This window comes from Alternaria ventricosa (genome assembly GCF_023758065.1).
Source record: "Alternaria ventricosa strain BMP 2768 chromosome Unknown scaffold_8, whole genome shotgun sequence".
In the NCBI taxonomy this organism is placed as follows: domain Eukaryota; kingdom Fungi; phylum Ascomycota; class Dothideomycetes; order Pleosporales; family Pleosporaceae; genus Alternaria; species Alternaria ventricosa.
The window spans coordinates 381698-405397 of record NW_026055688.1 but is presented as its reverse complement, the minus strand read 5'-3'; the positions used below and the strand labels follow the sequence as shown (position 1 = coordinate 405397).

At 52.4% G+C, this 23700-nt stretch overlaps 11 protein-coding genes across 11 annotated transcripts; 6 read left to right on the top strand and 5 right to left on the bottom strand.

Annotated features, from left to right (window-relative positions):
• Window positions 1–339: 339 nt before the first annotated feature.
• Window positions 340–1956, bottom strand: J4E93_005375 (uncharacterized protein; the record flags this gene model as incomplete). The annotated part of the gene is made up of 2 exons (XM_049343296.1): window positions 340–1014; window positions 1075–1956. The coding sequence occupies 2 exons, from the start codon at window positions 1954–1956 to the stop codon at window positions 340–342; spliced, it is 1557 nt and encodes a 518-aa protein (XP_049199389.1).
• Window positions 1957–2822: 866 nt separating this feature from the next.
• Window positions 2823–7838, bottom strand: J4E93_005374 (uncharacterized protein; the record flags this gene model as incomplete). The annotated part of the gene is made up of 2 exons (XM_049343295.1): window positions 2823–3720; window positions 3769–7838. The coding sequence occupies 2 exons, from the start codon at window positions 7836–7838 to the stop codon at window positions 2823–2825; spliced, it is 4968 nt and encodes a 1655-aa protein (XP_049199388.1).
• A 1104-nt stretch (window positions 7839–8942) lies between these two features.
• On the top strand, window positions 8943–10040 carry SLX1 (Slx4p interacting protein; the record flags this gene model as incomplete). The annotated part of the gene is made up of 1 exon (XM_049343294.1): window positions 8943–10040. The coding sequence occupies one exon, from the start codon at window positions 8943–8945 to the stop codon at window positions 10038–10040; it is 1098 nt and encodes a 365-aa protein (XP_049199387.1).
• Window positions 10041–10067: 27 nt separating this feature from the next.
• J4E93_005372 (uncharacterized protein) lies at window positions 10068–10859 on the bottom strand (the record flags this gene model as incomplete). Its single annotated transcript, XM_049343293.1, has 3 exons — window positions 10068–10485; window positions 10542–10650; window positions 10736–10859. 3 exons carry the CDS (start codon window positions 10857–10859, stop codon window positions 10068–10070), a joined length of 651 nt encoding a protein of 216 aa, XP_049199386.1.
• Window positions 10860–11388: 529 nt separating this feature from the next.
• On the top strand, window positions 11389–14660 carry J4E93_005371 (uncharacterized protein; the record flags this gene model as incomplete). The annotated part of the gene is made up of 2 exons (XM_049343292.1): window positions 11389–12475; window positions 13165–14660. 2 exons carry the CDS (start codon window positions 11389–11391, stop codon window positions 14658–14660), a joined length of 2583 nt encoding a protein of 860 aa, XP_049199385.1.
• Window positions 14661–15257: 597 nt separating this feature from the next.
• Window positions 15258–15977, top strand: J4E93_005370 (uncharacterized protein; the record flags this gene model as incomplete). Its single annotated transcript, XM_049343291.1, has 1 exon — window positions 15258–15977. One exon carries the CDS (start codon window positions 15258–15260, stop codon window positions 15975–15977), a length of 720 nt encoding a protein of 239 aa, XP_049199384.1.
• Window positions 15978–16276: 299 nt separating this feature from the next.
• On the top strand, window positions 16277–17799 carry J4E93_005369 (uncharacterized protein; the record flags this gene model as incomplete). Its single annotated transcript, XM_049343290.1, has 2 exons — window positions 16277–16473; window positions 16551–17799. The coding sequence occupies 2 exons, from the start codon at window positions 16277–16279 to the stop codon at window positions 17797–17799; spliced, it is 1446 nt and encodes a 481-aa protein (XP_049199383.1).
• Window positions 17800–18228: 429 nt separating this feature from the next.
• J4E93_005368 (uncharacterized protein) lies at window positions 18229–18949 on the top strand (the record flags this gene model as incomplete). The annotated part of the gene is made up of 2 exons (XM_049343289.1): window positions 18229–18422; window positions 18475–18949. 2 exons carry the CDS (start codon window positions 18229–18231, stop codon window positions 18947–18949), a joined length of 669 nt encoding a protein of 222 aa, XP_049199382.1.
• A 411-nt stretch (window positions 18950–19360) lies between these two features.
• Window positions 19361–20287, top strand: J4E93_005367 (uncharacterized protein; the record flags this gene model as incomplete). The annotated part of the gene is made up of 1 exon (XM_049343288.1): window positions 19361–20287. The coding sequence occupies one exon, from the start codon at window positions 19361–19363 to the stop codon at window positions 20285–20287; it is 927 nt and encodes a 308-aa protein (XP_049199381.1).
• Window positions 20288–20393: 106 nt separating this feature from the next.
• J4E93_005366 (uncharacterized protein) lies at window positions 20394–22086 on the bottom strand (the record flags this gene model as incomplete). Its single annotated transcript, XM_049343287.1, has 2 exons — window positions 20394–20580; window positions 20630–22086. 2 exons carry the CDS (start codon window positions 22084–22086, stop codon window positions 20394–20396), a joined length of 1644 nt encoding a protein of 547 aa, XP_049199380.1.
• A 737-nt stretch (window positions 22087–22823) lies between these two features.
• On the bottom strand, window positions 22824–23612 carry J4E93_005365 (uncharacterized protein; the record flags this gene model as incomplete). Its single annotated transcript, XM_049343286.1, has 1 exon — window positions 22824–23612. The coding sequence occupies one exon, from the start codon at window positions 23610–23612 to the stop codon at window positions 22824–22826; it is 789 nt and encodes a 262-aa protein (XP_049199379.1).
• Between the last annotated feature and the right edge of the window lie 88 nt (window positions 23613–23700).

The following is a 23700-nucleotide window of genomic DNA, read 5'->3' as shown; positions in this document are numbered from 1 at the left end:
ACGTATCTGTATATACGAGTGCAACCAATGGCATTGCGTTCAGAGGCATCACCTTTCGTCTTGGAGTTGATTGAATCAAAGTCGAGTTGAGTTATCTTCGTTTTAAGCTTGGTTACGAACGAGAATTGAAATCGCAAACGAGCTTTCGATGCATTCAAAAACTGTAAACACCCATCTGTCCAAGATCTGATCAGGAGCATATGCGTCTCTTAGTATTTATACAAAATCTCTCGCTATGCGTATCAAACAACTCCCAATCCTTTTGGAGATGCACGTACTACTAACACAAGGTCCAACACGCGTATATCATACATGGCCGTCCACATCTCCGACACGTCTCTATTGCCTATTTTGGAACCTGCGTCTCCTCTCAATCTCGTAATCATCAGCCTTCTTCTTCCTCCTGGCCTCCTCGGGTGACATCTTCTTGTCTCCAAAGCCCATAGACCTCATAAAGCGATCCATGCCGTTGCCCGTCCGCCTCCAGATGTAGGCAAGGCGGTAGTTTCTGCGGTAGTAGTCCAGCTTCTCGCTGATTGGCTTGCCCTTGGCACCTTCCTCGAAATCAATGTCCCGGTCAGGATATTCCGTGTCAATTGTCTTGGGTGCCTCCGTCTTGAGATGCGCAGGTAGGGCAACTCCGGGTTTGATGTTGATGCCGGACAACTGGCGACGGTTCATCGGGGCTGCTTTGCGGGTGGGTGGCTGGTAACGAGCCCTGCCATCGGCTCCCTTGATTTGACTTAACTTCGCCTCTCCCTTGACGACTTTGCTGTAAAGCTCGTTGCTCTCTTTGCTGGGTAGCGGTCGAATACCAATGAATTTTCTGAAACCATTCTGGCGAAGCAACCAACCAGTTGCAGCGCCCATAATACCGGACATCAGGAAGTAGAGTTGGAGAGCAGAGGCCTGGAAAGCGGTGGCAACACCGAGGAAGACGGATAAACCAGTGAAAAGCTTTTGACGTGTAACTGCCTGGGCGGTATCGGGCTGCACACCAGTTTCACCTCCGGTCTATTCAATGTGTCAGTAAGGTGAGCGCATCATTCAAGAGTATAGACTTGCCTTGAAAACAGTATACATGATGGCTGAAGTTGCAGCCGGTAGGATAAAGTAAGGGTCGCGGCTGGACAGATCGGCGAACCACAGAAAGCCATCATGCGCCATGCCAGGGACGGGCAGGTCAGCCATAGCCCTTAGGAATCTGAAGGCGGAGAATCCAATCCAGGCTTGCGCGATCATGAAACCTCCAGTGGCAAGCATGCCTCCTACGTAGGGCTTCATGATTGCGGCCTGCTGCATTTTGTATAGATCGGCCTGTTGCTTGTCACCTCGAGCAAGGGCAGCCTCCATCTTCTCTTGTATAGGCTTGGTAACGGGTGCCAGTGAAGACATGACTGCCATCTTGTCTGAGCTCGCTGCCTGGAGCACAAAGGTCGCGCAACGGACAACGATACCGGCAGCAATGATGGAGCCAGCCCAGCCCATGCCTGATTGTAGGTAGATGGTTTCGATGCACTTCTCGAACAGAGTCGTCATACCCCAGCCGTAGTCGAGACCCAATTCCTGCAATTGTCCAGCATGATCGATGAGACGAGTGGGGTCAATCTCGGCTGTGGGGAGAGTGTCCTTGACGGGCTCAGCATCGAAGAGAGTGTCGAGTGTCTTGGGTTCCGTCAATGTTGACGCGCCGTCTACTACCGCCTCGGCAGGCGCGACTGCTCCATCCACGACGGCGGGCTTGTCGATAGCTGCAGGAGCGAGCTCGGGAGTAGACGTGGTGACGACAGGCTCGGCGTGTTGTTGCGCAAACTCAGAGACGGGACGGTGCGAGAATTCGGCGATGGGGACGCGGTCGGCCGGTGTGAGAGAGCTGGCGTCGACGGGACCGCTGGACTTTCCCCAGCTCCAAGGAGCATACCATGAGGCGTTTCGGACGGATGATGCACTCATCATGACATTATGGGTTCGGTTCGCGCCCGATTTCCACAGCGCTGACTGGAGCGGGCTCGTTCGACATGATGGGCTAGTGAGATTCGCAGTTCGGGGAAGGGACGAAAACTACTGTAATTAGCAATTGCAACATGTCGGCCTGGTTTGGCTGTTGTGCAGAAGGATGGTCATAGACAAGGTACTGGGCGACTTGTACACGAGAACGCGGGTGTGTGAATTGAACGAAGCGGGCAGTGGAATTCGCAGATGCGCACCTTCCTTGTAGCATTGGTCCGTAAGACTGTCGACTGTCGTGAGGCCAAAGGCGCAAGCTGGGCCGGCCGCAGCCCTCTACTTGGAAGCATTGCGATGTGTCGTCCGCCGTCTATGATGACCAGCATCGGCTTAGAAAAGTCGAGTGCACGGACTCCCCGGTAGCGCATTTCGAGCAAACCTCCGAGATCCCCGCATCATCATGCCCACAGCCCTCGGGCAGCCATCATCATATCAGACATCAGCAAGTTGTCAATGGTTAGATTGTTGCATTATGAGTTCATTATCGAACGTTGAACTAGTACCCGTGTCTCTCTACGCCTGTTCTGGGTATGTCGGCCAGTAGCCCTGTCGTGCTCCCTAACACCCCTCTGATGCAATAAGCAGCGCTGAAGTAACACATATAACGAACGCTGCAGTAGTTGCGGCACAACTACCGCGCGTCCATCATCGGATATGATGAAGTAAATGACAATGCTAAAAACAACAATCGTAGAAACTCGACTCAAACAATGATGAACCGTATTGTACAACGATCCTTGCCGTACGCCCCTAGGATGCTCATGAGAAATTATGCACCATTATTTTGGCGTCCGTGGCGTATAGCCGTCAGACTTCTAGTCCATGTAGTTGTTGCCTTCGGTGACAGCCAGTGCCTCTTCTGCCTGGCCGCCACCCATCTCCATCGCTTCGCCAAACATCTCATGTCCACTAGCTGAGCTCTTGAATGGATCTTGCATAGGACTAGTAGGGGCTGCGGGGCCTGAACTCTCAAAGAGACCTGGATCGAGCGGCGCAATCGATGAAGAGCCGCTGAAATTCAGTGGAGCACTCGTAGCAAATGTGGGCGAGTTGTTGAATGTAGACGTGGTAGTAGTGTTGAAGTACTCGCTGCTTTCACCCTCAGGTTGACCTTGACGAGGCTCACCGGGTGGAGTATGCGACTGTTCAGCGGCGCCCGACGGGTTGCTCGGTGGCTTTTCTCCATCCTTGCGCTTGAACTGGTGAGTTTTGGTTTTGAGGTGCTGTGGGAGGTCGTCCGGATTGGTAATGCCCAACTGGCTCATGAGCTTCTGCTGCTTTGTCGGCCGGGGCTTACGTGTAGAGAGAGACACTTGCAGGATAGGCGGCGGTGTTGGGGCCACTGGTGCCCATTTGTGTAGTTCTTGACGGAAGAAGTTAATCTCGTTCGAGAGAAGAATCTCAGCACCCTCAAGCTTCCGTAGGTAGAATCGTTGGGTGGTAAGTTCATCAGGGCTTGACATCAACGGGTTGATGTATCGCGCGACGTACTCCCGGAACCTGGTACCGTGCTCGATCAGCGAGTCCAGTGTTTCCTCTTCCTCAGGTTGGAATGGCAGGCCGGGGACTTCGTCCTGCCAAAGCTGGAGGTCTTCAAGTTTTGGGCGGGTAGCATCGCGAGGAATCTTGACACGATAGTCGCAGATAGGGCATGTGTACTTGTCGTCCTCTTTGACTTTTCCGCGAGCGATCTTCAAGCACTTGCCGTGATACCTGTCATTGTTAGCGCATACATTCTAAATGTAGAATCAGTCATCTTACCATTCGTGACACAATTCACACTCAATCATCATACCAGCTTCAGGTTTCCGACAGATGCAGAAAACGTCTCGACTGGATAAGGGGCCATCAGGATCCTCTTCCCCATCGGCCGGGCTCTGCTCACGAGAGGCAGGCTCTACGGGCATTCGAGGCTGGTCTCCCAAATCGAAGCAGGATCGATTACGCTCATCGACTTGTTTCATGTGTGCATGTAGGATATGCAAGGGCGCGTTAGCTTTGCCAAAGAGCTTCTTTCCTCGCCGCATCCAATCTTCATGTCGCTTCTGCTCCTTCTCAAGGTCGTTCGTGCCATTGGGCTTTCCATTCAGCGCATTCAAAGACTCCATGGCGTTGCGGACCTCCATGTATTTTGGCCGTTGTGAGAAGTCGGGATTCTTGCTTCGCTCGTAGAGAGACATGATCAGCTCTTGTGCATCTCGTTGTTTCTTCAATATGGCATCCATCGCGGCTCGGGTCTCTGGTGTTACCGGCAGATTGGTCGCTTGCTTGGAGAAGGCGTCGAGTTGCTGATAATGCACGTTCTCCACTTCCATAAGCTCCTTCGCCTTCTTCTCCCAGAATTCGCCTTGATCCTTCTTCTCTTGCAAGAAGCGGAGGTCAGGATGGTGCTCTGGCATGCCGACTTCAATACCGCTCTTGATGAGTTCGCCAACTTCTTGGAGGGTCGGCGCAGGCTTCACCTTGAAGTCTTGTGCCTCTTGGAGCCACTTCAACTGCTGAACCACCTTTTCGAGAGATTCAAGCTCAGGTAGATCGACGTTGAAACCCTTGCCTTCTTCCAGGAGCTCGTCTAGCCGTGCGATGCTTTGCTCGGAAGTGCGCTCGCGTAAGGCGGTGCGTGCTCTGGTTTGGAATTCGACAATGCTTTCAGCGCGTTCTCGGAGCGTAGTTATTTCCGGGCTATCGAACCCTAGATCTTTTGCCTGATTGAGAAGCTTTTGTATGTTCTCCACATTGCGATATTCGCGATCTTTCTCGTCTGCCTCAGCAACAGCCGACTTGCTTGGCCGCCCTCTTCCAGGACGCTCCGCTTTACGACGGGCTTGTTGCTTCCGAGTGGTGTAAGAGACAGCTTCATCAGCAACTTCCTGGCATTTCTCGACGAAATCTTTCAGATCCTGGAGACCGCTCAAGTCCCAGTCGATCTTCTCGCCTTCGTGCAGGAGCGCACGTAGGGATTTCAATTGAGGTCGAGGTCCCTCGGAAAGCAAAGCCTCCATCTTTGCCTCCCAGGCTTCGGGTGTGCTTGCTTTGTCGACAATCTTTTGTACCAGCGCATTAAGATCGTCCTCCTGCATGCGGTATACGAGCTTGTGTTCGAGCTTGGCTCCAGAGTAACGCTCAGCTTCCGGGGAGTCTTGACAACATTCAAACCATCCAGCGTGCTGTAGACACAAGACCTTCTTGGTCTTCTTGCAGTAGAAGCGAGACAGATAGCCATATGATTTGCAGAAGGCACAAATCAATTCATCCTCATGCATGTCGGCATCATCGATGATAAAGTCGAGTTCGCAGGAGCCCCCGGCATTGCCAGTACCGTCAACTTTGCAAGTATGCGCTCTTGCAGCTTTGTGTTTGTCCAGGAATTCATCGCGTATCCGTGACTCTCTGGCAAGCATTCGCTCCATCGCAGGAGCAAGCCACTTGGCGGTCTTGATGGTTGTGTCCTTGCGTGATGCTGCTGCCAGCAGTAGCTCGTCGTGAGAGAAGCATGGTTGACGGCGGTAATCCTGAAGGCGTTGAACTCCGTGCTCTCCAAACGGCTCCCAGTCGCTCGGCGCGAAGTTTACAGCTTCGTTCAAATTGAAGCCATGATTGAACCCGGCATGATAGGCTTCTGGGAAGGTTATTACAAACTCTCCAGCACGTTGGTCGATCGCATAGACTCTAACACCAGCCTTCAAGAGTTGCTCGGGAGTCAACAGCGTCACGAGCTGGAACAAGAGATCTGGCTGGCTCTCGAACAATTCTGGTACTGCCTCACGCATGGCTTGCTCGAACTTTTCGGTGTCCTCGGCTGGTACGCCGTACCATGTCTTGGTAGCGCCAAAGTGTTGATAATTTGCCGAATACGTGTAGTGGTCCTCCGCGTGCCAGCAAAAGGTCGAGAATACCATGCCCACGTATAACCAGGGTACGGTCATACCTGAAATGTCGGACTTGATATGGCGGAAAAGCGAATCTGGTGCATAGGGCAGTACAGTCAAGTTCCATGGATCGGTCGAGTAGGGGTCGCGTGGGTTCTTCTCTATAGTTGGGAAGCCACTTCCGTGTGTCGTGGAATGTATGTCTGCTCCATACTCTACTTCGACTGTCTCCGTAACGTTCGCAACAGAATGCCAGAACTCACGTTCTACATCATCTTCAGTGACTGGTTTTGGCAAATTGGTGACCGGATCAAAGGCCGTCTTGCCGACAAAGTGGTTCTGCTTGAATTGCTGGGCTCGTTCCTGGAACTGCTTGAGCGAGTAAATGCCACCCTCTTCAAATCCAAACTCGCCTGTGCCTACGAGACATCTAGGGCAGTGCCAGTCGTATGCAGGAATAGCCTTGATGGGTGGGTCCAAGCAATAACCATGATAACCAGCGTCGCAGCTGTCGCAAAGCAGGATGTTCTGAGGGTCGTTATCGGTACCGCAAGTCTCGCATCGGTCACCAGGTCTGTCGTCGGCCGATCGAACGCGTGGGAATGTTCGACTGGGGGTCGACTGGCGAGGCTGAGTCATGTGTGAGCCCGCAACAGTAGGGGGTGCGTCCTTCTTAAGCCGCTTGCTACGTCGGCCATTTGCCTCATCCACATCGTCGTTTGCACTGCTCTCCGGGTCCTGGGAAAAGGTTCGCTTTAGCTGATTGAACTGCTGTCCGTTGGCTAGCGGGGTCAGACCGGCTCCGGGCGGTCTGAAGTCCGGGGTGTTGTCAGCTGAGAGCATGGGACTGCCAGCGTTGCGCAGAGGTGTTGACGTGCGCGATTCCAGCACATCTCGGTGTATAGCGCTCGGTGGGTTGGCCGCAGTAGAAGCACTAGGTGTAGAGGGTTGCGTAGACGGCTTTTGTGCTGAGTTCGCATTGACCGCTGTGAAGCCTCCTGAGTTCACCGGCGTGAAGCCCCCCTGCATCGCAGGTCGTGAGAGCTCTGGCGGTGGAGTAGGCACAGAGTCACCCTGCAGTGTCGCGTTCAGCGCTGCTGAGGCTCGCATAGCCGCTGACTCGGCAGCGTTTGCGACAGGCGTACCCTGTAGCGATTTCTTGATGGGCGAATGAGCTGGTGACGGTGTGAAGGGTCCGCCATGCTCGTACTCCAACATCTGCTGCACGCCAGGTTTGACGAGTCGCAGATATTCCTCGTATGGATGCAGCCATTTCTGATATGAGTTCTTGAGCGATGTCGATAGCGAAGACATTATCTTGCCGCTGTAGCCGAGGTCGCGTCCGATTTCAGCCCATTTCTTCTGCTTGCAAACACGGTCGAATCCACCTCTCTTCTCAACGGCCTTCTTCAGCTTGTAGAGATCCAAGGGGCGTTTGTCCACGCTCGGAAATCGAGTGAGGCTGTGGCCATGTTGCTTATGGAATTTGGCGAGCTGATCGAGATAGTTCAAATTGGCTCGCGTGCCACCTTCGACCGAGTTGAGTTCCTGTCGTCGTGTGCGGAAGTGGAAGCGCTCGGTATCGATAGCGAATGGCGGCTTCCAGCTGTCGGGTGGGACAATCTTGACGATGCCGTACTTTTGCCCTTCCTCGCGAATGCTCTGAATGTATGCCACAGGGTCTTTGAACTGCTCGGCTGTCGGTCGATATGTGGGAGATTCGCGCAGGCCAAAAAGACGGTTCTGTTTGGGTGGCAGGTGGTTTGGCGCTCCATGTCCTCTGCGCTCCACGGTAGCGAGATCCAGCGGCGCTGCCTTGCGCGCGCTCAGAGGAATCGTGCTGGCCGCGCTCGGCTGCGCGCCATTCGCTGCAGGCACCGCAGCACCACCCATTCTAGATGTTGATGCGCCAGCTGCTCCTTCGGGTGTTCCACTGTCCGTGGCAACTCGGAAAGTAGTCATAGTGGCGCCTGTTGGGGGCCCGCTGGGGGGCATGAAGTCTACCATGACTCTCTTGCTCATGCATCAAGCGCTGTCGCTGCGTGCAGCCCTAATTGCAGCCTCGTAACGGGATACGAGATGGTACGGAAGGTATAGCGATTGGAGTCGGGCGTGATTCGGTCGGTGGTGGGCGCTATCGAAGAGATATAGGCGTAGGCATGGGGCCTCTACAGCGGCAGGCGACCGCTTTCGGCCGCTTGGACTGTGCAATTCACTCGTAACAGAGGCGAATGCCAGCACGACTAGAGAATTGTCTGTTAGCGACCGTCGTGGTTGTGGCAGCACGTGCACGGCGAGGTTGGCGAGGCGAGGTGGAGGAGATATGGAGAGGATGGATGGGTCCGCTGAAGGGTGCGAGATTCCCGCTAACGGCGGATGCATATCACGCCCGCCCAAGCACGTACCGAACCCAGAACGTCGAGGCTTGTTGCAGCAGGGCACGGCTAATATCATGCACGACGCTTCGACCCTTTGCGTCGTATCCATGGAGCAATACAGAGCATTTCAACTCAATACATTCATCGCGTTGATGCGGCATCGAGAGGCCACCTTGGACTGCAGTCGTGTGGTGAAGTATGAGAGCTACGTCGTGCCGATCTGGCGACTGCACGCAAGGCTGCCCACCTCACCTCCTCGGCCTTTCTTTTGCGCCGCATTCTACCATGATGACGACCAGCGAACTACATTGGCTCCCAGAACAAGCACATATTGATCTGACTCAGATACAGTTCTCCGCGACTTACTTCTTCTTGCTTTCCACTGTGAACACACGCACGGCTATCTTCGCCACTTGTTTGCATCACCATACTGCATCTCGAAACATCAAGCGTAACAGTAGCAGCATTGCGCATTCGTATCATACTGTCGCGGTCTATCCATCTCTGAATTAAATTCATCTCGACGCCTGAACTGCTGCAGGTGAGGTCGGTAGCAAGGTTGTCTCGTCGGGAAGCACCCCAGCCCACCAATCACGACACACTCCATCTGCACCATCCCGTCAGCCCTAACTGGCCGCTGCACGCTTTTGGATGCGATCAACAATAACATCACGACTTCATCTTTATCATGAACTCAATCATGGCCGACTCTGTCAAGATCGAAAGCCGGCCCATACCAGCCTTTTACTGTTGTTACCTGCTCCGCTCCAAAAACCGAAAAGCATTCTACATTGGCAGCACCCCCAATCCGGCGCGTCGTCTGGGTCAGCACAATGGCTCAAGCAAGGGCGGCGCGAAGCGTACATCAATGCAGGGGAAGCGGCCGTGGGAGATGACGTGCATCGTTACTGGCTTCCCGTCCAGGGCCGCCGCGCTGCAGTTCGAATGGGCGTGGCAAAACACGCACGCCACCCGACACATAGAGCGTGAGGTGCGCGACGCGAGGCTGGAGGAGCTTCAAAAAGGCAGAAAGAACCCATCACCAGTCAAAAGACCGCGACCGCCAATGTCGCTGGAAGCGCGGCTGAAGAACCTACATCATCTGTTAGGCGTCGGGAGTTTCAGCCGATGGCCGCTGAACATCCGTTTCTTCGCACAGGACGTCTTCGCGCAATGGGAGAAGCACATCTCTAAAATGAAGACGAAGCTACGAAAGGACATTACCATCAGAGTGACGCCGGCTGAGCTGCCCAAACTTGCACCGGATGTGCAGAGCGAGATGCGCACGCACTTCATCCCAGAAATAATACGAGCGATCCCCGTTGCGTACGAGGATTGCAAGGCACATGTCGAGAAGTCGAAGAACATTCTAGGAGAGGGCCAAAGACGAACCTGTGTTGTTTGCAAATTAGGCATGAGTGCTGAGGACTCGCTTGCGCTGGTCTGCCCGGTAGAAACGTGCCGCGCAGTATCGCATATGGCTTGTATGTCACAGAAATTTCTTGCAGAAGAAAGCAATGCAGATGCGCTCATTCCGATCCAAGGATCATGTCCGAGCTGCCATAATTCTCTAAGATGGTCAGATCTGATGAAAGAGCTCAGTCTACGCATGTATGGCGAAGAAGAGCTGAAAGTACTGTTCAAAACAAAGCGGAAGAAGAAGTCGGATGGAACTGTCGAAGAGGATGCGGAGGAGTTTCCTGACATTGACGAATTCGAGGTTGACATGGACGAAGATCTCGATGAGACATGGGGGGAGAACGTGAATGACGACGAGGACAAGTGATCTTGCTTCATTCCTGGACGAGAACAACTACCACCCTTCCACAGTTCCTAGCGGTAGCTGGCCCTTTGCAACCCGCTCAATACACCTATCAACCTCCTGTCTAATCTTCGCCGCCACATTCGTCATACTCTCGCCCGCATCGATGCGCACAAAGTCTTCCCCCTCCTTCTTCTGCATCATCGTCTCGAACAACTCGCGCACACGATCCTGCATCTCCTTCTTCTCGTACTTCTCGGTACCATAGCCGCCTCGTTTGGCAGCGTCGTCAGCGGAGATGTCGAGGAAGAGACACAAGTCAGGGCGTGGAAGTCCGACTTCAGGTTTGCGGCACCACTCTAGGCTCATGCTGGGGTTTTGCTTGGCTGCGGAGTATACGCAGCCGCTGTAGTAGTAGCGGTCTACGACGATTGTTGTTCCGGCTGCGAGATCGGCTTGGATAGATGGTCTGTGTCATACATTAAGACATTGAGGTTGATATGGAAATGGACGTGTTTGGCTTACACTGCTTCCCATCGGTTCGCAGAGAATAAGAGATGTATGACATGGTCGTCTTGCTCGCTCTGGCCACTCAGATAGCTGTTAATCATTTGGCCGATCGGTGTCGTCCTATCTGTATACTACATCAGCGTTCAGCTCTATGCGACCAAATGTGCATCCACGCGCCAGCGAATGGCTCTCTATCTACGCGCACGTACCAGGGAACCGCATATGCCGCACCTTAATCCCATCATTCTGCAGATCATCAACTAGCATTTGGCATTGTGTCGATTTGCCTGCGCGATCTAGGCCTTCGAATACTATGAGTTTGCCTCGCGCCATTTTGTGGGGGAGGTGAAACAAGAGGTCGTTGCTACCCTGCAGCGGTTGATGCGCGACTGACGCGAGGTGTTGGTGGGGCGGGCCATCGCCACTCGGGCGCTAGCAACGAACTCATATCCACGGGCGTCCTCCATGCGAGCGTTAACCTTCAAATGTTTCTCCAGTATGCGAAAACAGGATATGCTCCTCTTACTATTCGTTCACGTTACATGTGTGCATATTCTGTATGCAATACAGGTGAGAATCTAGCAATGTGATCGAATCGAAGCAGCCAACGACCGGTGAACCGTAAATATCTTTGCAGCATGATACTTGAAGTATGCACACTGCGCAACACCAATGACATGGCTTGGTCATGTTCGTACGAAGTCTGACATGCATACAACGGTCCCTACTGGTCGACGAGGTTGCCTACCGCGGAGAGGAGACAAGGCTGAAGCGGGGTTTGTTTGCATTCAAATATTGCGAGAGAACTGACAGAAACGCACCTCTTTGCGACCATTCACAAATTTTAACACCACCAAATACAATGAGTAGGAACGGCGCCATGGAGCCTCCTATCGCCGATCTCGCGCGACTGAACGTCAACGACGCGAGAGAAAACAATGCTCTAACCGATATTGTGCAAACAAGCACGACGAAGGCTGAGCCAGCGGACTGGAAAATCATGGCGTGGCAAGCATGCCAGCAAGGACGTTTTGCTGATGTCAAGTCGATCCTGGAGAACTTGGACCCTCAAGATGTCTCACACTTCGTCAATGCTAGGTGCAAGAACGGCAACACCGCGTTGATAGTCGCTTCCGCGTTAGCTCACAAACATGCGTCATGCGCCACGATTATTCCTGTCCTGCTGGAAGCGGGGACCGATATCAACGCTAAGAACAAAGAAGGTCGAACTGCCTTGATGGAAGCAGCGCTTTGGGGAGGTTTAGCAGCGGTGAGAGCTCTCATGAATTGGAAGCAAGGCAGTCTCGTGGACGCAAACTTGAAGGATAAGTCGGGACTTAAGGCCATTGACTTGGCTGGTACGGACAACAAATTCGCAAACGAGAGAAAAAGACGGTGTGCTGATGGCGAAAATGTAGAAGAGTGTTTTGATAAGGCACTGCGGATCAGGATCGTAAAGCTGTTGTTAAGATATGATGGCAATGGAACGGACATGCCTAAGCCTACTCAGCATGCAGGCACGTCGAAGCATGTTGAAAATGGCAAAGAAAGAAGTGATGCAGATATCTTGAAGAAAACCCAAGCAAAGTTGAAGGCTGCGGAAGATTTGGCTAAACGTCACCTGGCTGAGCTGGAAAAGACAAGAAGGAAGCTAAAAAAGAAGGAACAGGAGCTCGAAAAAGAGCATTCGAAGCTCATGAAAGCCCAGACCGACATGAACGATGTCTACGCAAAATTTGAACAACCGAGCCGGATCAACGTAAACGGAGCTAGCCAAAAGCCCCAATTCAGGAAGGAAAGGATATTCATCGACCCCCCTTGGTTCAAATTCGATTTCACGATGACTTTCGATGTCGAGCCTGTGTGGACGGATGCAACGATGGCGTACATGAAGATGAACGAGAAACATTTCTTCGCCAAGAACGGAAAAGCTCATGACACCCAAGATGGTTACATCTCAGGAGAGGATTATTCGGCAAAAGCTTTTCAGTTACTCAAACTTTTGGGGTGTCGTCACGACTCAACATATTCCCAGCACGTTGAGCCACAGCTCATGGCCCTATACGTGGAAGATTTTCGAAACAGCAATAGCATGACATTGGTCCAATTCACAGAGCATCAACCTACAGAAACACTTTATGGGCACGGCAATCCGCTGGTAGTGGAGATATTTGTCAGTGCACGGCCTTGTCCGAAATGCGTGGAGCATGAGGAGATGATAAACGTAGTTGCAAGGATGCATGGTTTCGAATTTGTGCTTACGCATGCTGCATGTTAGCAATGGAACTGGGAGTTCACAGCTGTTGTTAGTATATAGACATGGTATAATTCGAAATGCCTTGATGCTGGGAAATTGGTCACTGGGTGTTCGTATCGTGTTGTCAGGCTTCACGCCTCCGCCGGTAGCGCTTTATACGGAACTTCCATCCTGCCTTTTCATTGCCGCAGCGCAAACAAATCACTGCCTTGAAACCGCATTCGTTTCTTTGTGATTCTGAGAAGATCGTGCAGGAGTGTTCTTGAAAGAACTACAGGTTACGAACACTATCATGCTTGTTATTGAAGAGTAACAGCAAACAAGCCATGCACCGGTTTATATCCCACACTTTGTCTGATATTGTGACAACAATCACAAAAGCTTCCGCCATCATGTCTACACAGGCAATCATAACCTGCAATGCCGCGCTAGAAGAGCTCAAGAGACCGTGGACCGCGACCACATTAACAGAAACTCAAGAACAGCGTCGATCAGACGTAGCCAGTGCGAAGATACTGTGGTCCCAAGTTTTGGTGGAGTTTCGGCAAAAGCAAGGAATGACCGTCAAGAACTACAATCTTAGAAGGAAAAGGCAGCCGTTCTTCCAGTTCTTAGATCTACCCGGTAAGCTTCGCAACATGATATACGACATCTGCCTGGACAACGAGAAGACGACAAGAAACCCTGATATGACGAAGAGGGTACGGGTTAATCGGGGATCAATGGGAAGCAAGACTTATTTGGACCATAACATACGGCAAAAGCGCGTAAAAGAGATCCGCGCGCGAAAGCCGACCAGAGAACATAGAATACGAGATGCCACCCGAAAAGCTGCGCTCGAAAAGATTGTAGAGAGACGACTTAAGCTCGCGATTTGTTCGAGGGATGGACTCACAGCTGGCGCCCACGAAGCATTCTACTTGTACAAGCTCGAGCACGACATGTATACCTTGCCATCAAAGAGAGTGACGGATGGCCAGAACAACCACGACCAAGGCATATTCAACTCAGGCAACAGAACAACAAAGGAAGGTGTCCTGGAGATCGATGTCAGAGGCAATCTAGTCGACGACCTTCCCATGCTCTCCTATGTCGATCGCGCGATCTTCTCCGAAACCCTGTTCCTCTACTACTCCACGGTGAGAGAAGGTTTGTGGATCAAATGGACAGTCCGCAACCTGGATTTCTTCCCTTTCCTGCGCTTCTACCAGTCATTTACCAGGGGTGAAAGCGCGGTCGAAATCCCACCTTCGAGACTGCACATTGAGTTCGACAAGGAGAAAGAGGAGACCGATGACGGTCTACATGCGAAGAAGTTCGTCCATGTAAAGAGACTGGTTGAGCTACACTGGCTGGACGGCTTTCCGCTCTGGGGCTGCTTGACAGGCCTGTCTGATCGCAAGGACTGCAAAGGGCCGTTTGGAGACTACATGTACTCTGTCCGTCAGGTCGTGGCGTTGTACCGTATTGATCACGAAGCTTGGAAGTCGCTCTCCGTTGAATATCTTCGCCGTTGTGAGGAAATGGGTGATGACGATGCCTTGGAGAGTAACTTCGCAACACTCTCCGACGCCGAGCTTGTTGAAGCAGTCATCGACATGCTATGCAGAGCGATTGAGTACCACCTCGGGTACACAGGCAGCTATTCACGCGTTGGTCGCGACCAGAGTGAGTGGGATCAAGACGTCTTCGAAACTTTCAGGTATAAGGGATCACATGTCAGGACGGCTTATGAGAAGGAGCACACCATCGTCCATGTTGTCAGCCTGTATCGGAAGAAGGTCGACAAGACACTGCGGGGTCGGCTAGGGGAGACGTACGAGGAATGGGAGAGTCTTCCAGATGATGCGCTCATTCCTGAAGGGGTGGTGTTGTAGCTGTACAGATAGATCGTAATCTCTTTGCTTATGGCACATTGGTGGCGCCTTCATGTGTGAGATCGTCGCGAAAAAGCCGATGCCTGTGCAACTGTCATCGCGCACGCGGCACACAGAATGTCGGGTTTAACAGGGACTGGTTCTTCGCATGCCTGGAAGCACGGTGCTGACATCGCGATACGTCCGTAAGGTCCAGTTTGGTGTATGATGGGTCTCTGCAAGTCTGTGCCTGGCGAATCAGCGTTGGTGCTTCCGGAGTTCGGCCGAGCAACACGTGACTGGAATGTCAGCACCCCGCCGGCCTACAACTTTCGGGGATGCAGGGCGTAAGTCTCGACAACACAGACTGCGGGTGCCTAAATTCCGACCCGACATAAGTCGCGACGTTTGCAAAGCAGAATGGAGTTCGCAACTCCACAGCCTCCACAGTTTGAGCTGCAAGTCGCCGAATCAGAGCCAGCGGAGCTTGCTACTCATACTACCTAGGTACTTGCCGGATACGTCGATCACCGAGTGACCGAAAATATTTGGAATACAAGAACAGTTGGAGACCTTCAATTCTATCGACTTAGCCTTCATTACACCTTCCAACACAAAATGTCATCACCGAAGCTTATCGTCCACCACCTCCAAATCGGCCAAGGGGAGCGCATCCCATGGCTCCTCGAGGAGCTCAACATTCCTTACGAATTGAAGCTGTACCAACGCTCGCCCATTCTTTCACCACCCGAACTCCAGGCGGTATATCCCATTGGAGCTTCACCCGTCCTTGAAGACCTTACCGATCCGTCCAACCCCGTTAAGATTGCCGAATCTGGCGCCATCACCGATTACATCATCCACAAGTATGGTAACGGACGGTTGGCACTAAAGCCGCAAGACAAGAACTTCGCAGACTACCTCTACTGGCTTCATTTCGCGAATGGCTCGTTACAGTCTGGGCTGTTTAGGAGGGGCATGGCGCGTGGCATGGTTGGCGAAAACGACCCACGTTACAAGGGCCAAGTCGCACGCTGCCATAAGATGCTGAGCCATATCGACAACCGTCTTCAGAACAATAAGTGGCTTGCAGGCGAGGAATTCACTGCTGCCGAGACCATGACAGGGTGGTGCTTCACGACGATGCGCAAGTTTGAGCCAATGGACTTGACCGACTACCCGGGCATTTTGGCATGGCTGGGTCGCATTGGTGAGCGCGAAGCTTACAGACGCGCGATGGGTAAAGCCGATCCCGATCTAGACATTGAGCAGGGGCTCAGCGCAAAGGGTCCTCCGTTGATGGAAGCATTCGTGAAGGCTATGGCGATGAAGCCGTAAGTCCTTTTGAGTGGTTAGGATGATGCGCGGCTGATCGCCATAGGGGTCGCCAAAAGCTGTAAATAGTAGAGATGGAAAGCATGCTAGCTCCGCTCAAAAAATGAAGACTCTTCTCATGACATGTCTCTTCCAATGCTTCTTCTGTTGATGATGATGATGGCGATGGTGCTTGAGGTCGCTGCATGCGCTCACTATCACGCTAAGGTGGTCGATCGCGCAGATCGGCTGCAGGAGTGGGTGGAGACAGGCTTCAAAACATCAACTTCAGCAATTGCATTCTGCGTACGGCAGGCACTACAATGGACGATAAAGCCAAGGAATTTCTGGCTAATGTGGAAGGCGGGATCGTGCCAGTGACATGTCACGATGATGTGTTGCGGATCGCATACATTTATATCGATGAGGGGCTGTGGGACGGCCAGGGCGTATTCGATGTTGTGGAGAAGCTGCACGCGCATGGCTGGTCTTTTGGTGAGGACGAGCTCCGCTTCAATCGGTAAGCTACATCCTCATATGAGAATCCCTCATACCGATGTACCCAGCACCTGGATGTGTGTGACTAAGATGAAACAGTACCTTGGATATATTTTATCTCGCCCAGATTGCAGCAGCCTACTACCGCTGGACCGACCAACTAAATGGAGACGACCCTCTCACCTTCTCAGACTTCGACGCCTTCTACACTGCGCACCATGCCCTCTTGAATCCCACAGCCTGGCGCTCCTACTACTCCACCGCATTCCTTACCCAACCCAACACAGCACGCTTCTACCGCATGCCCGACCTCCAGGATCTTCCGGACTCGTCCTCCCCACTGTGTCTGCCGCGTGATAATCCGGTATCCAAACACGTCCTAAAGCTCCCCCGCTGGGCTTATACTGTGGGGCGGACTTGCCACAGGCAACCGTTCCTTCCATTTGACACGATTACTGACATAGCCCTCCGCACGCTTGACACAGCCTTGACACGCCTACACGCGGTCTACCCCAGCACACTCCCCTTTTCAGAATCACATGCGCGCTTCTGGCTAGACAAGTACTATAAATCTCCCATCGCAGAATCGAAACAAGAAGCGTTGTCCACGAACACCAACACCCAGCTGGAGGGAGAGGAGAAGATCCCTTCATCTTCAAGCCCTACATCTGGCCCATCGCCTCGCAAGGACAACCGCGAAGCATGGGGCCCCCATCACTTTGGGCTCAATGTCGCGTCGGGATTGTATGATATACACAGTTTGGAAGCACAGTACCTCGCACAGGTTTCTTCGGGTAAGGTTGTCGAACCAGAACCTAGCAAGCCAGCGTTCTTCTGGTGTGGGATACCGGATGGAGGGACTGCAGATCAAGCGTTGCAGAGGGGGTGGCAGGAAGAGATTGGGAGTGAGGAGGAGGTCGAGTTCCTAGCCGCTGTTGCGATGGAGGAGACAGCCGGACTGGGAGCTGGAGCAATCAACGTGGATGAGTTGGACTGTTCAATCCGGTCACACATCCTGCTAGCGGTCATGCAGGCTGCGTTGGTAGAGAACATGCAAGAGAGAGAGCGTTTCTTGGGGGAGCTGGAGAGGCGGATGGTACAAAAGGGGAGGATTGGTGAGGAAAGAGCAGGGAGGTGGGTTAGGGAGGCCTTGGAAATTATGGTGCCTTATGTACGTGTGTGGCAGGGCAAATGGCCTGGTGCACATCAGAGAGGGGGAATGCTGCGCCGGATCTTGGTGGAGAATCCAGTGCTCTTTGCACGCTGGAAGTTGTCGCCTGTTTTAAGGCAATTCGCTTTTGACGACGCAAAAGTTGACTGTCTCGGCTGCCAAGCGGCGTACTGTTAATGCCCGTGCGACGAAGATAGCTCGGGATGGTCGGCCGTGTCCTTCCGGGTCCACTTTGACGCGAGTAGTCAGGTACAACAACACGCCATGCCTCCGACCTCATCATGGCCACCTGATCCATCACACCACTCATCCGCTGCAGATACGCGTCGCATCATCACTGGGATGATTTCGAAGGTACCAGAAACAGGTACCGTAGCATGAGCGTGACCTGAGAAGATCGTGGTCATGGCGAGCGGGGTTTCCTGCCAACCAGAGCGGTGGTACAATGAGATCACATAAAGCTTGCTGACCCCTCACGAGGGCATCTCCGCATCTGGGTACAGCTACATAGCTTGCTTTGGAGACACTCTCCAGCTAATCATCCTGCTCAATTACACTCTACTTACCTTCAAATTACTACTGCAGCTTCAGCTACAGCTCCTCACTATGGGGGCAAAGTACTCTCGCCGACCCAGCTACCTCGACGGCCCACTGTCTCCTTCCATCATCCCCGAGCTCGCGATTCTACCCCGGCCTCTCCCTGCCGACAAGGTTCCCTGCGGTCAGCTCGTCTCAAAGACGTCCAAGTACACATCCAAAGCCCTCGAAGACCGCGACTACGACGACATTGGCACACGATGGTATGTGAGAATCTATGCACACAACTTATGTATTGTATACTGACTTCCTCAGGTACAAAGACGTCATTTTCTTCAACGCCGACAACGGAAACTTCGTCGAGAGCTTCGGCGGCACGCACCTACTACAGAAGCCCCTTGATAAGGGCACAGAGGCTGGCACAATCGAGGCGGACGAGCAGAGTGTGAGACTCCTCAAGGATGCCGATGCCGCACTTCAGAAAGTCTGGCAAGATGAGGAGGCCAGGAAGTGGATCAAGGAACAAGACGAGGCCGGCTTCGTAGTCGCCCATCGCCAGGTCTCCAACGCGAGCTACAAACGCGCCAGGCTTGTCGACATTGGTAACAACAATTGGGAAGTCGTGCGCGAGGTTGGCAACGAAGATGCTACTGGTAAGCGCAGGGACTCGGGCCTGCCTGTAGAGACAAACAGCAAATGGGACGTGGTAGGAGTTGTGGTCAAGAAGATTATTGTAGAGGGCGATGATGTGAAGCTCGGTGATGAGCTCGGAGCTCAATACTGGCAGTAGCAGTTAGCTAAACAGTGGCATAGCACATGTACCAATTTTACAAGTCTAGCAGGTTATTGCACGCCCACGGGTACTCTGATTGGCCACTTCTAAGACATGCAGCCGTTAGGCCTTCCATGGCGACGCAGGAATGCAGGTATATTGCTGACACATAGCATTGTTCTTGCTGTGAAAGCGACGTATGATAAGCGCATATTGTTCAGCATAGGAATGCTGACATGACGTGCACGTCTTGATCGAGCATCAGTCGTAGGCGTAAGCAAACCCACGATGGGTTGCGGCGCTTCCACATCATGCATATGGGAAGTATATAAGATAGAGCATCTACCTGTACATGCATCCACAAACGACTGGCGGTATATACCATAGTTGAGGTTCATCCTATACTTGACCTCCAAAGCTAACACGAACATGACCCCGTCATCAAGTGACCCAATTGTCCTCAACAACACATTTCACTTCGAATCCTCAACACATACCTTCGATATCAAATGGACGTCGCTAGGCGCTACAACATCACCACCACTTATCTTCATCCACGGCACTCCCTGGACTTCCCGCGTCTGGGCACCCTTCGCGCTAGCGCTGTCACGCAAATACCGCGTCTACCTCTTCGACAACCCCGGTTTCGGAAATTCACCCATTGAACAACTTCTTCCCAACGCCAACTACAACCCAAAGAACGAGATTGAAAGATTAGACAGCGATCTCGCTCGCCAAACCTCGGCCTTCGCCGCCCTCTTCAAGCATTGGGAGATAAACGAGTCATGGAAGACAGCTCCACAAGTCGTCGCTCACGACCACGGCGGACTAATGAGCCTGCGTGCCAACTTACTACACGATTGTCGCTATTCAAGTCTCTGTCTCGTTGACGTCGTCGCCATCGGCCCCTTCGGCCAACCCCTCTTCAAAAGCGTAGCAGAGAACCCTGCGGCTTTCGAGAATCTACCTGACATGGCTTTTGAAGGTGTCCTTGAATCATATATCCGCAACGCTGCGCACACTACGTTAGACGCTGAGACGATGAGCATACTCAAAGCGCCGTGGCTGACACAAGGTGGGAAGAGAGGCTTCGTCCGCCAGTTGTGTCAGGCTGCGCATCGGAGTACGGAGGAGGTTGAGGGACGGTATGCACAGGTGGGGAGACGTTTCCCCGTGAAGGTGATTTGGGGTAAGCAGGATAATTGGATCCCAGTAAAGGATGCGCATAGGCTGGGGGAGGCGCTGGGGGCGAAAGAATTGGTGGAGATTGAAGGGGCGGGACATCTCGTCATGTATGATCAGCCAGGTCAGTTGGGTGTTGAGCTGGGGATGTGGTTAGCCTCAGTGGGCATGTAATTACTATTTACAACATGACGAATGCAAAATTCTCCGATGATACAGCAACGTCTCAGTGTCATGTCTGAGGGAGTTCGTCGAATATTACTACATACCCCCGCGACTCCTATGAGGTAGCCTGAGGTGTCCATGCGCTCTTCCTACGACGCACTTCAATCGCTACTGGCAGAGGGACCTTGAATCTGATGACCCACATCTTCTTGGGCTTCTCCGCAAGTGGCTTGAAGTCGTAGTTCAGTAGCAGGTTGGCGAAGATAATCTTCAGTTCATGGGAGACGAAGAAGCGCCCAGGGCTGCATCATTGTTAGTACAGATCTTAACGTGAAATTAGTGAGTACCCACCAAGCGTGCCTTCCATGGCCGAAAGGAAGATGGTTAACACCCGTAGTGACAAGACCCGTCTGCTTCAGCTTCAGCGCATCAACGTTTTGTTTCTCCTCCGCGCTCATCGCCTCGTATTCTTCTCTCTGCCGCGAGTATCGGAATGCGTCGAACTCTTCTGGGTCCTCGGTCAAGTCTGTATCGAGGGCCATCGCTCCCCATGGACATGAGAAAAGCGTTCCATACTTCAGATGCACACCCTCAGGTGTTGTGACACCGTCCTTTGCTACAACCTTGCGGTGCACGAATGTAAGGCCGATAGGTGAGGCACGCTGTGATTCGCGTATAGCAGAATCGATGCGGTACATACGGCTAAGACCATTCTTCGTCCAGCTTCCCTCCTCTTGGAAAATGCGATGCGCCTCTTCGCGCAACTGTTCGACAACTTCTGGTTCACTGCCTAGTATGCAGACAATGGTTTCGAAGGCGGTAATCGACGTCGTATGTATGCTGGCGAAGTTGAGTGGCAAGACGCGCTTGGCGATGCGGTCGGGTTGCATCTCCTCGGGTCGTCCCTCGGCCTGCGCAACTCGGTAGCTCCATGTGATGAAGTCATTCGGCTCCTTCCAACTCTTGTACTCAGGATCTCCGGCATCTTTCTTCTCGAAATCCGAGATACGTTGCTTGATCATAGGTATTGTGAACTTCGAAGACAGCCAGTAGTGGTACTTGACAGGCAGACTTAACACCGTTCCGACGATGGGGTGCAGCGCTTTTGGAACAAGAAACATGAGAGCTTGATTGCGAATGACGTCTTTGGTGTAGCTTAGTACCGCTTCTAGGAACTTTGGCTCGTGACATAGCGACTCTCCCAGAAGCATGCGGTTGGTCAACACTGGAATCATCTCCATGAAAGACTCCAGAACGTCCAACTTTTTCCAGTTTTCTGTATCTGTTCCATAAACGTCGGTAATCGTTCGCGGCACCTCTTCTTCGAGACCCGGTATGATCGCAGTGAGATTTCGAAAAAGGCTCTTGTGAAGGACATGTTCATGGTAGGCATCCTTCAAGATGTAAGGGTTGATGAACGAATAATCACCCTGTAAAGAATCGTAATGCGCCTGATGCGCACTCAGTACAGAATCTGGTTGATCAAACATCCAGCGCATTTGACTTTGTGGCATAACAATCTCAGCCTGCATGCCAAGCGTCGCAGGTAACACAAAGATCTTGCCGTCGCGGCTGTACTTGTCGTAACCAGCCAAGAGCCATTCCTTGCTCTTAGTCAACGCAGTAAAGTTGCGGAAGTCGGCGATCCAGCCTTTGCCGTAGCCCATCCATGGTATGCTCGATGGTGGTGATGGCGCTGTGAGGAAGTTGTATGCACTTGCGACGATCAAGTAAGTGATCGCTGCAGCGGCGATATGTGAAAAGGTGAAAAGAGTGTGAGGCTCGGCCCCTTGGCTAAGGTCTGCCATAGTAAATGCGATCAAAGCAGAAGCAATGGGCGATTCACATTATCCCATGTCAACACAGGGGCCGTCATATACTATTTGTGATGATCGACCCGGGAAAGCGCCGTCGCTTGGAGGAGATGCCCCGCTTCCGTGCGCGCGGCCATTCGCGCACGCTACGTCGCACGACATGACTTGCATGCTTACATCCGTCAACTTTATTATTGACGTGCCATACCTGGCTGCTTATCACGATGTCCACTTTGCTTACTGTGTCAGTTGCAGCTGAAGTTATTGCCGGGTAAATTAAGGTTCATTCGCTCCAAAGCTCCGACTGATACAGATCCTCGGCGCTACCATCGGATACGCTGTTCCCGAGCAGCTATAGAGGGTCACGGCCTTTATCAATCAACGGTCTCGGCAAGACCGCTCATCACATGCCATCCAAGCCGAAAGCTCTGAACTACCATCCAGGTTGGCTGCATGCCTCTGTTCGTTGCATGCATCTCACTATAGTATGTTTCATGGGCCTTCGCTACCAACGTTCAGGTCACGCGATTTCACTACTGAGGTTTTAATGTGGCGGTTGTCTGGAAGCACGGGAGGCTTAACAGCTGGATTTATCGATTATTCTACTTGAATCATTCTGGACAGGAAACTACAGATGATTGGAATGCACATCGAGTCCGTGCGTAGACTCCTGATAACACAGAGAACTGCCAACAGAACCAAAGTTCCTCTTGCGATACTGGATAGTACGTTTAAGGCTGTTTCCTTTTCCAGAAAAAACCAAAGATGCCACGAGAACTTGTCGATTTCCTTAGGTACCAAAGCTCATAGGCTCCCACATATCCAAGACCCTTGATCCTCTCAGAGTAAGAAGTACTCGTGACTGACTTCAGCTGATCTTCCCAGATGAATCTGATTTCATCGACATTGCTGCCGGGAGCGTGGGGTGACTCGGTATCGTTGTCGAGGCAGAGCTTCATGTCTCTCGTTACCATCTCTGATAAATGATCTTCAAATCGAAAAGAATTGAGGACGCGTTCTCTATGAGCAGACGGAGTGATGTCCGCCCAGCCGTCTTTATCATCATAGAATATGAACGTGAGACGAGCGATATACAAGTATGGCAAGAGCGCAAAAGCGGCTGGAAACCTGGTAAACACATCCGGCTTGTCCAGAATTGACGTCGGGATTCCGATCTCGACACGTGTGATCTGATCGACCTGGATAGGGATATTGATGCGGAGCGGTGCGCCGTAGGTCTTGTCCCAGGTACTTATTACGTCTCTGAGGAAGTGTTGCATGTTTTGGACAATCTCGATTTCGGCTTCAGCCTTGAGCTTTTTGCAAGAGAGGACGAGAGATTGGTAGTCTGCGATATGGCCGTTGAGCGGAGGCGACATCTCGGCGTACATTTTGAGGCGTAGTTCGGCTGGTAGGCCTAGCAATGAAGCGGCCTTTACGTCCGTGTTGGTGTGAGGTACATAGCGAGCGTGAAAAGGGGGATCCGTGACAGCCACTGAGGACACACTATGGGTTGACATTATGTGGTGGAATAGAAAGATTATCTGCGCTGTTGCACCGATGTTCTCTTTAAGGGAATCTGTGGTAGTGTTTATGGCTAGCTAGGGC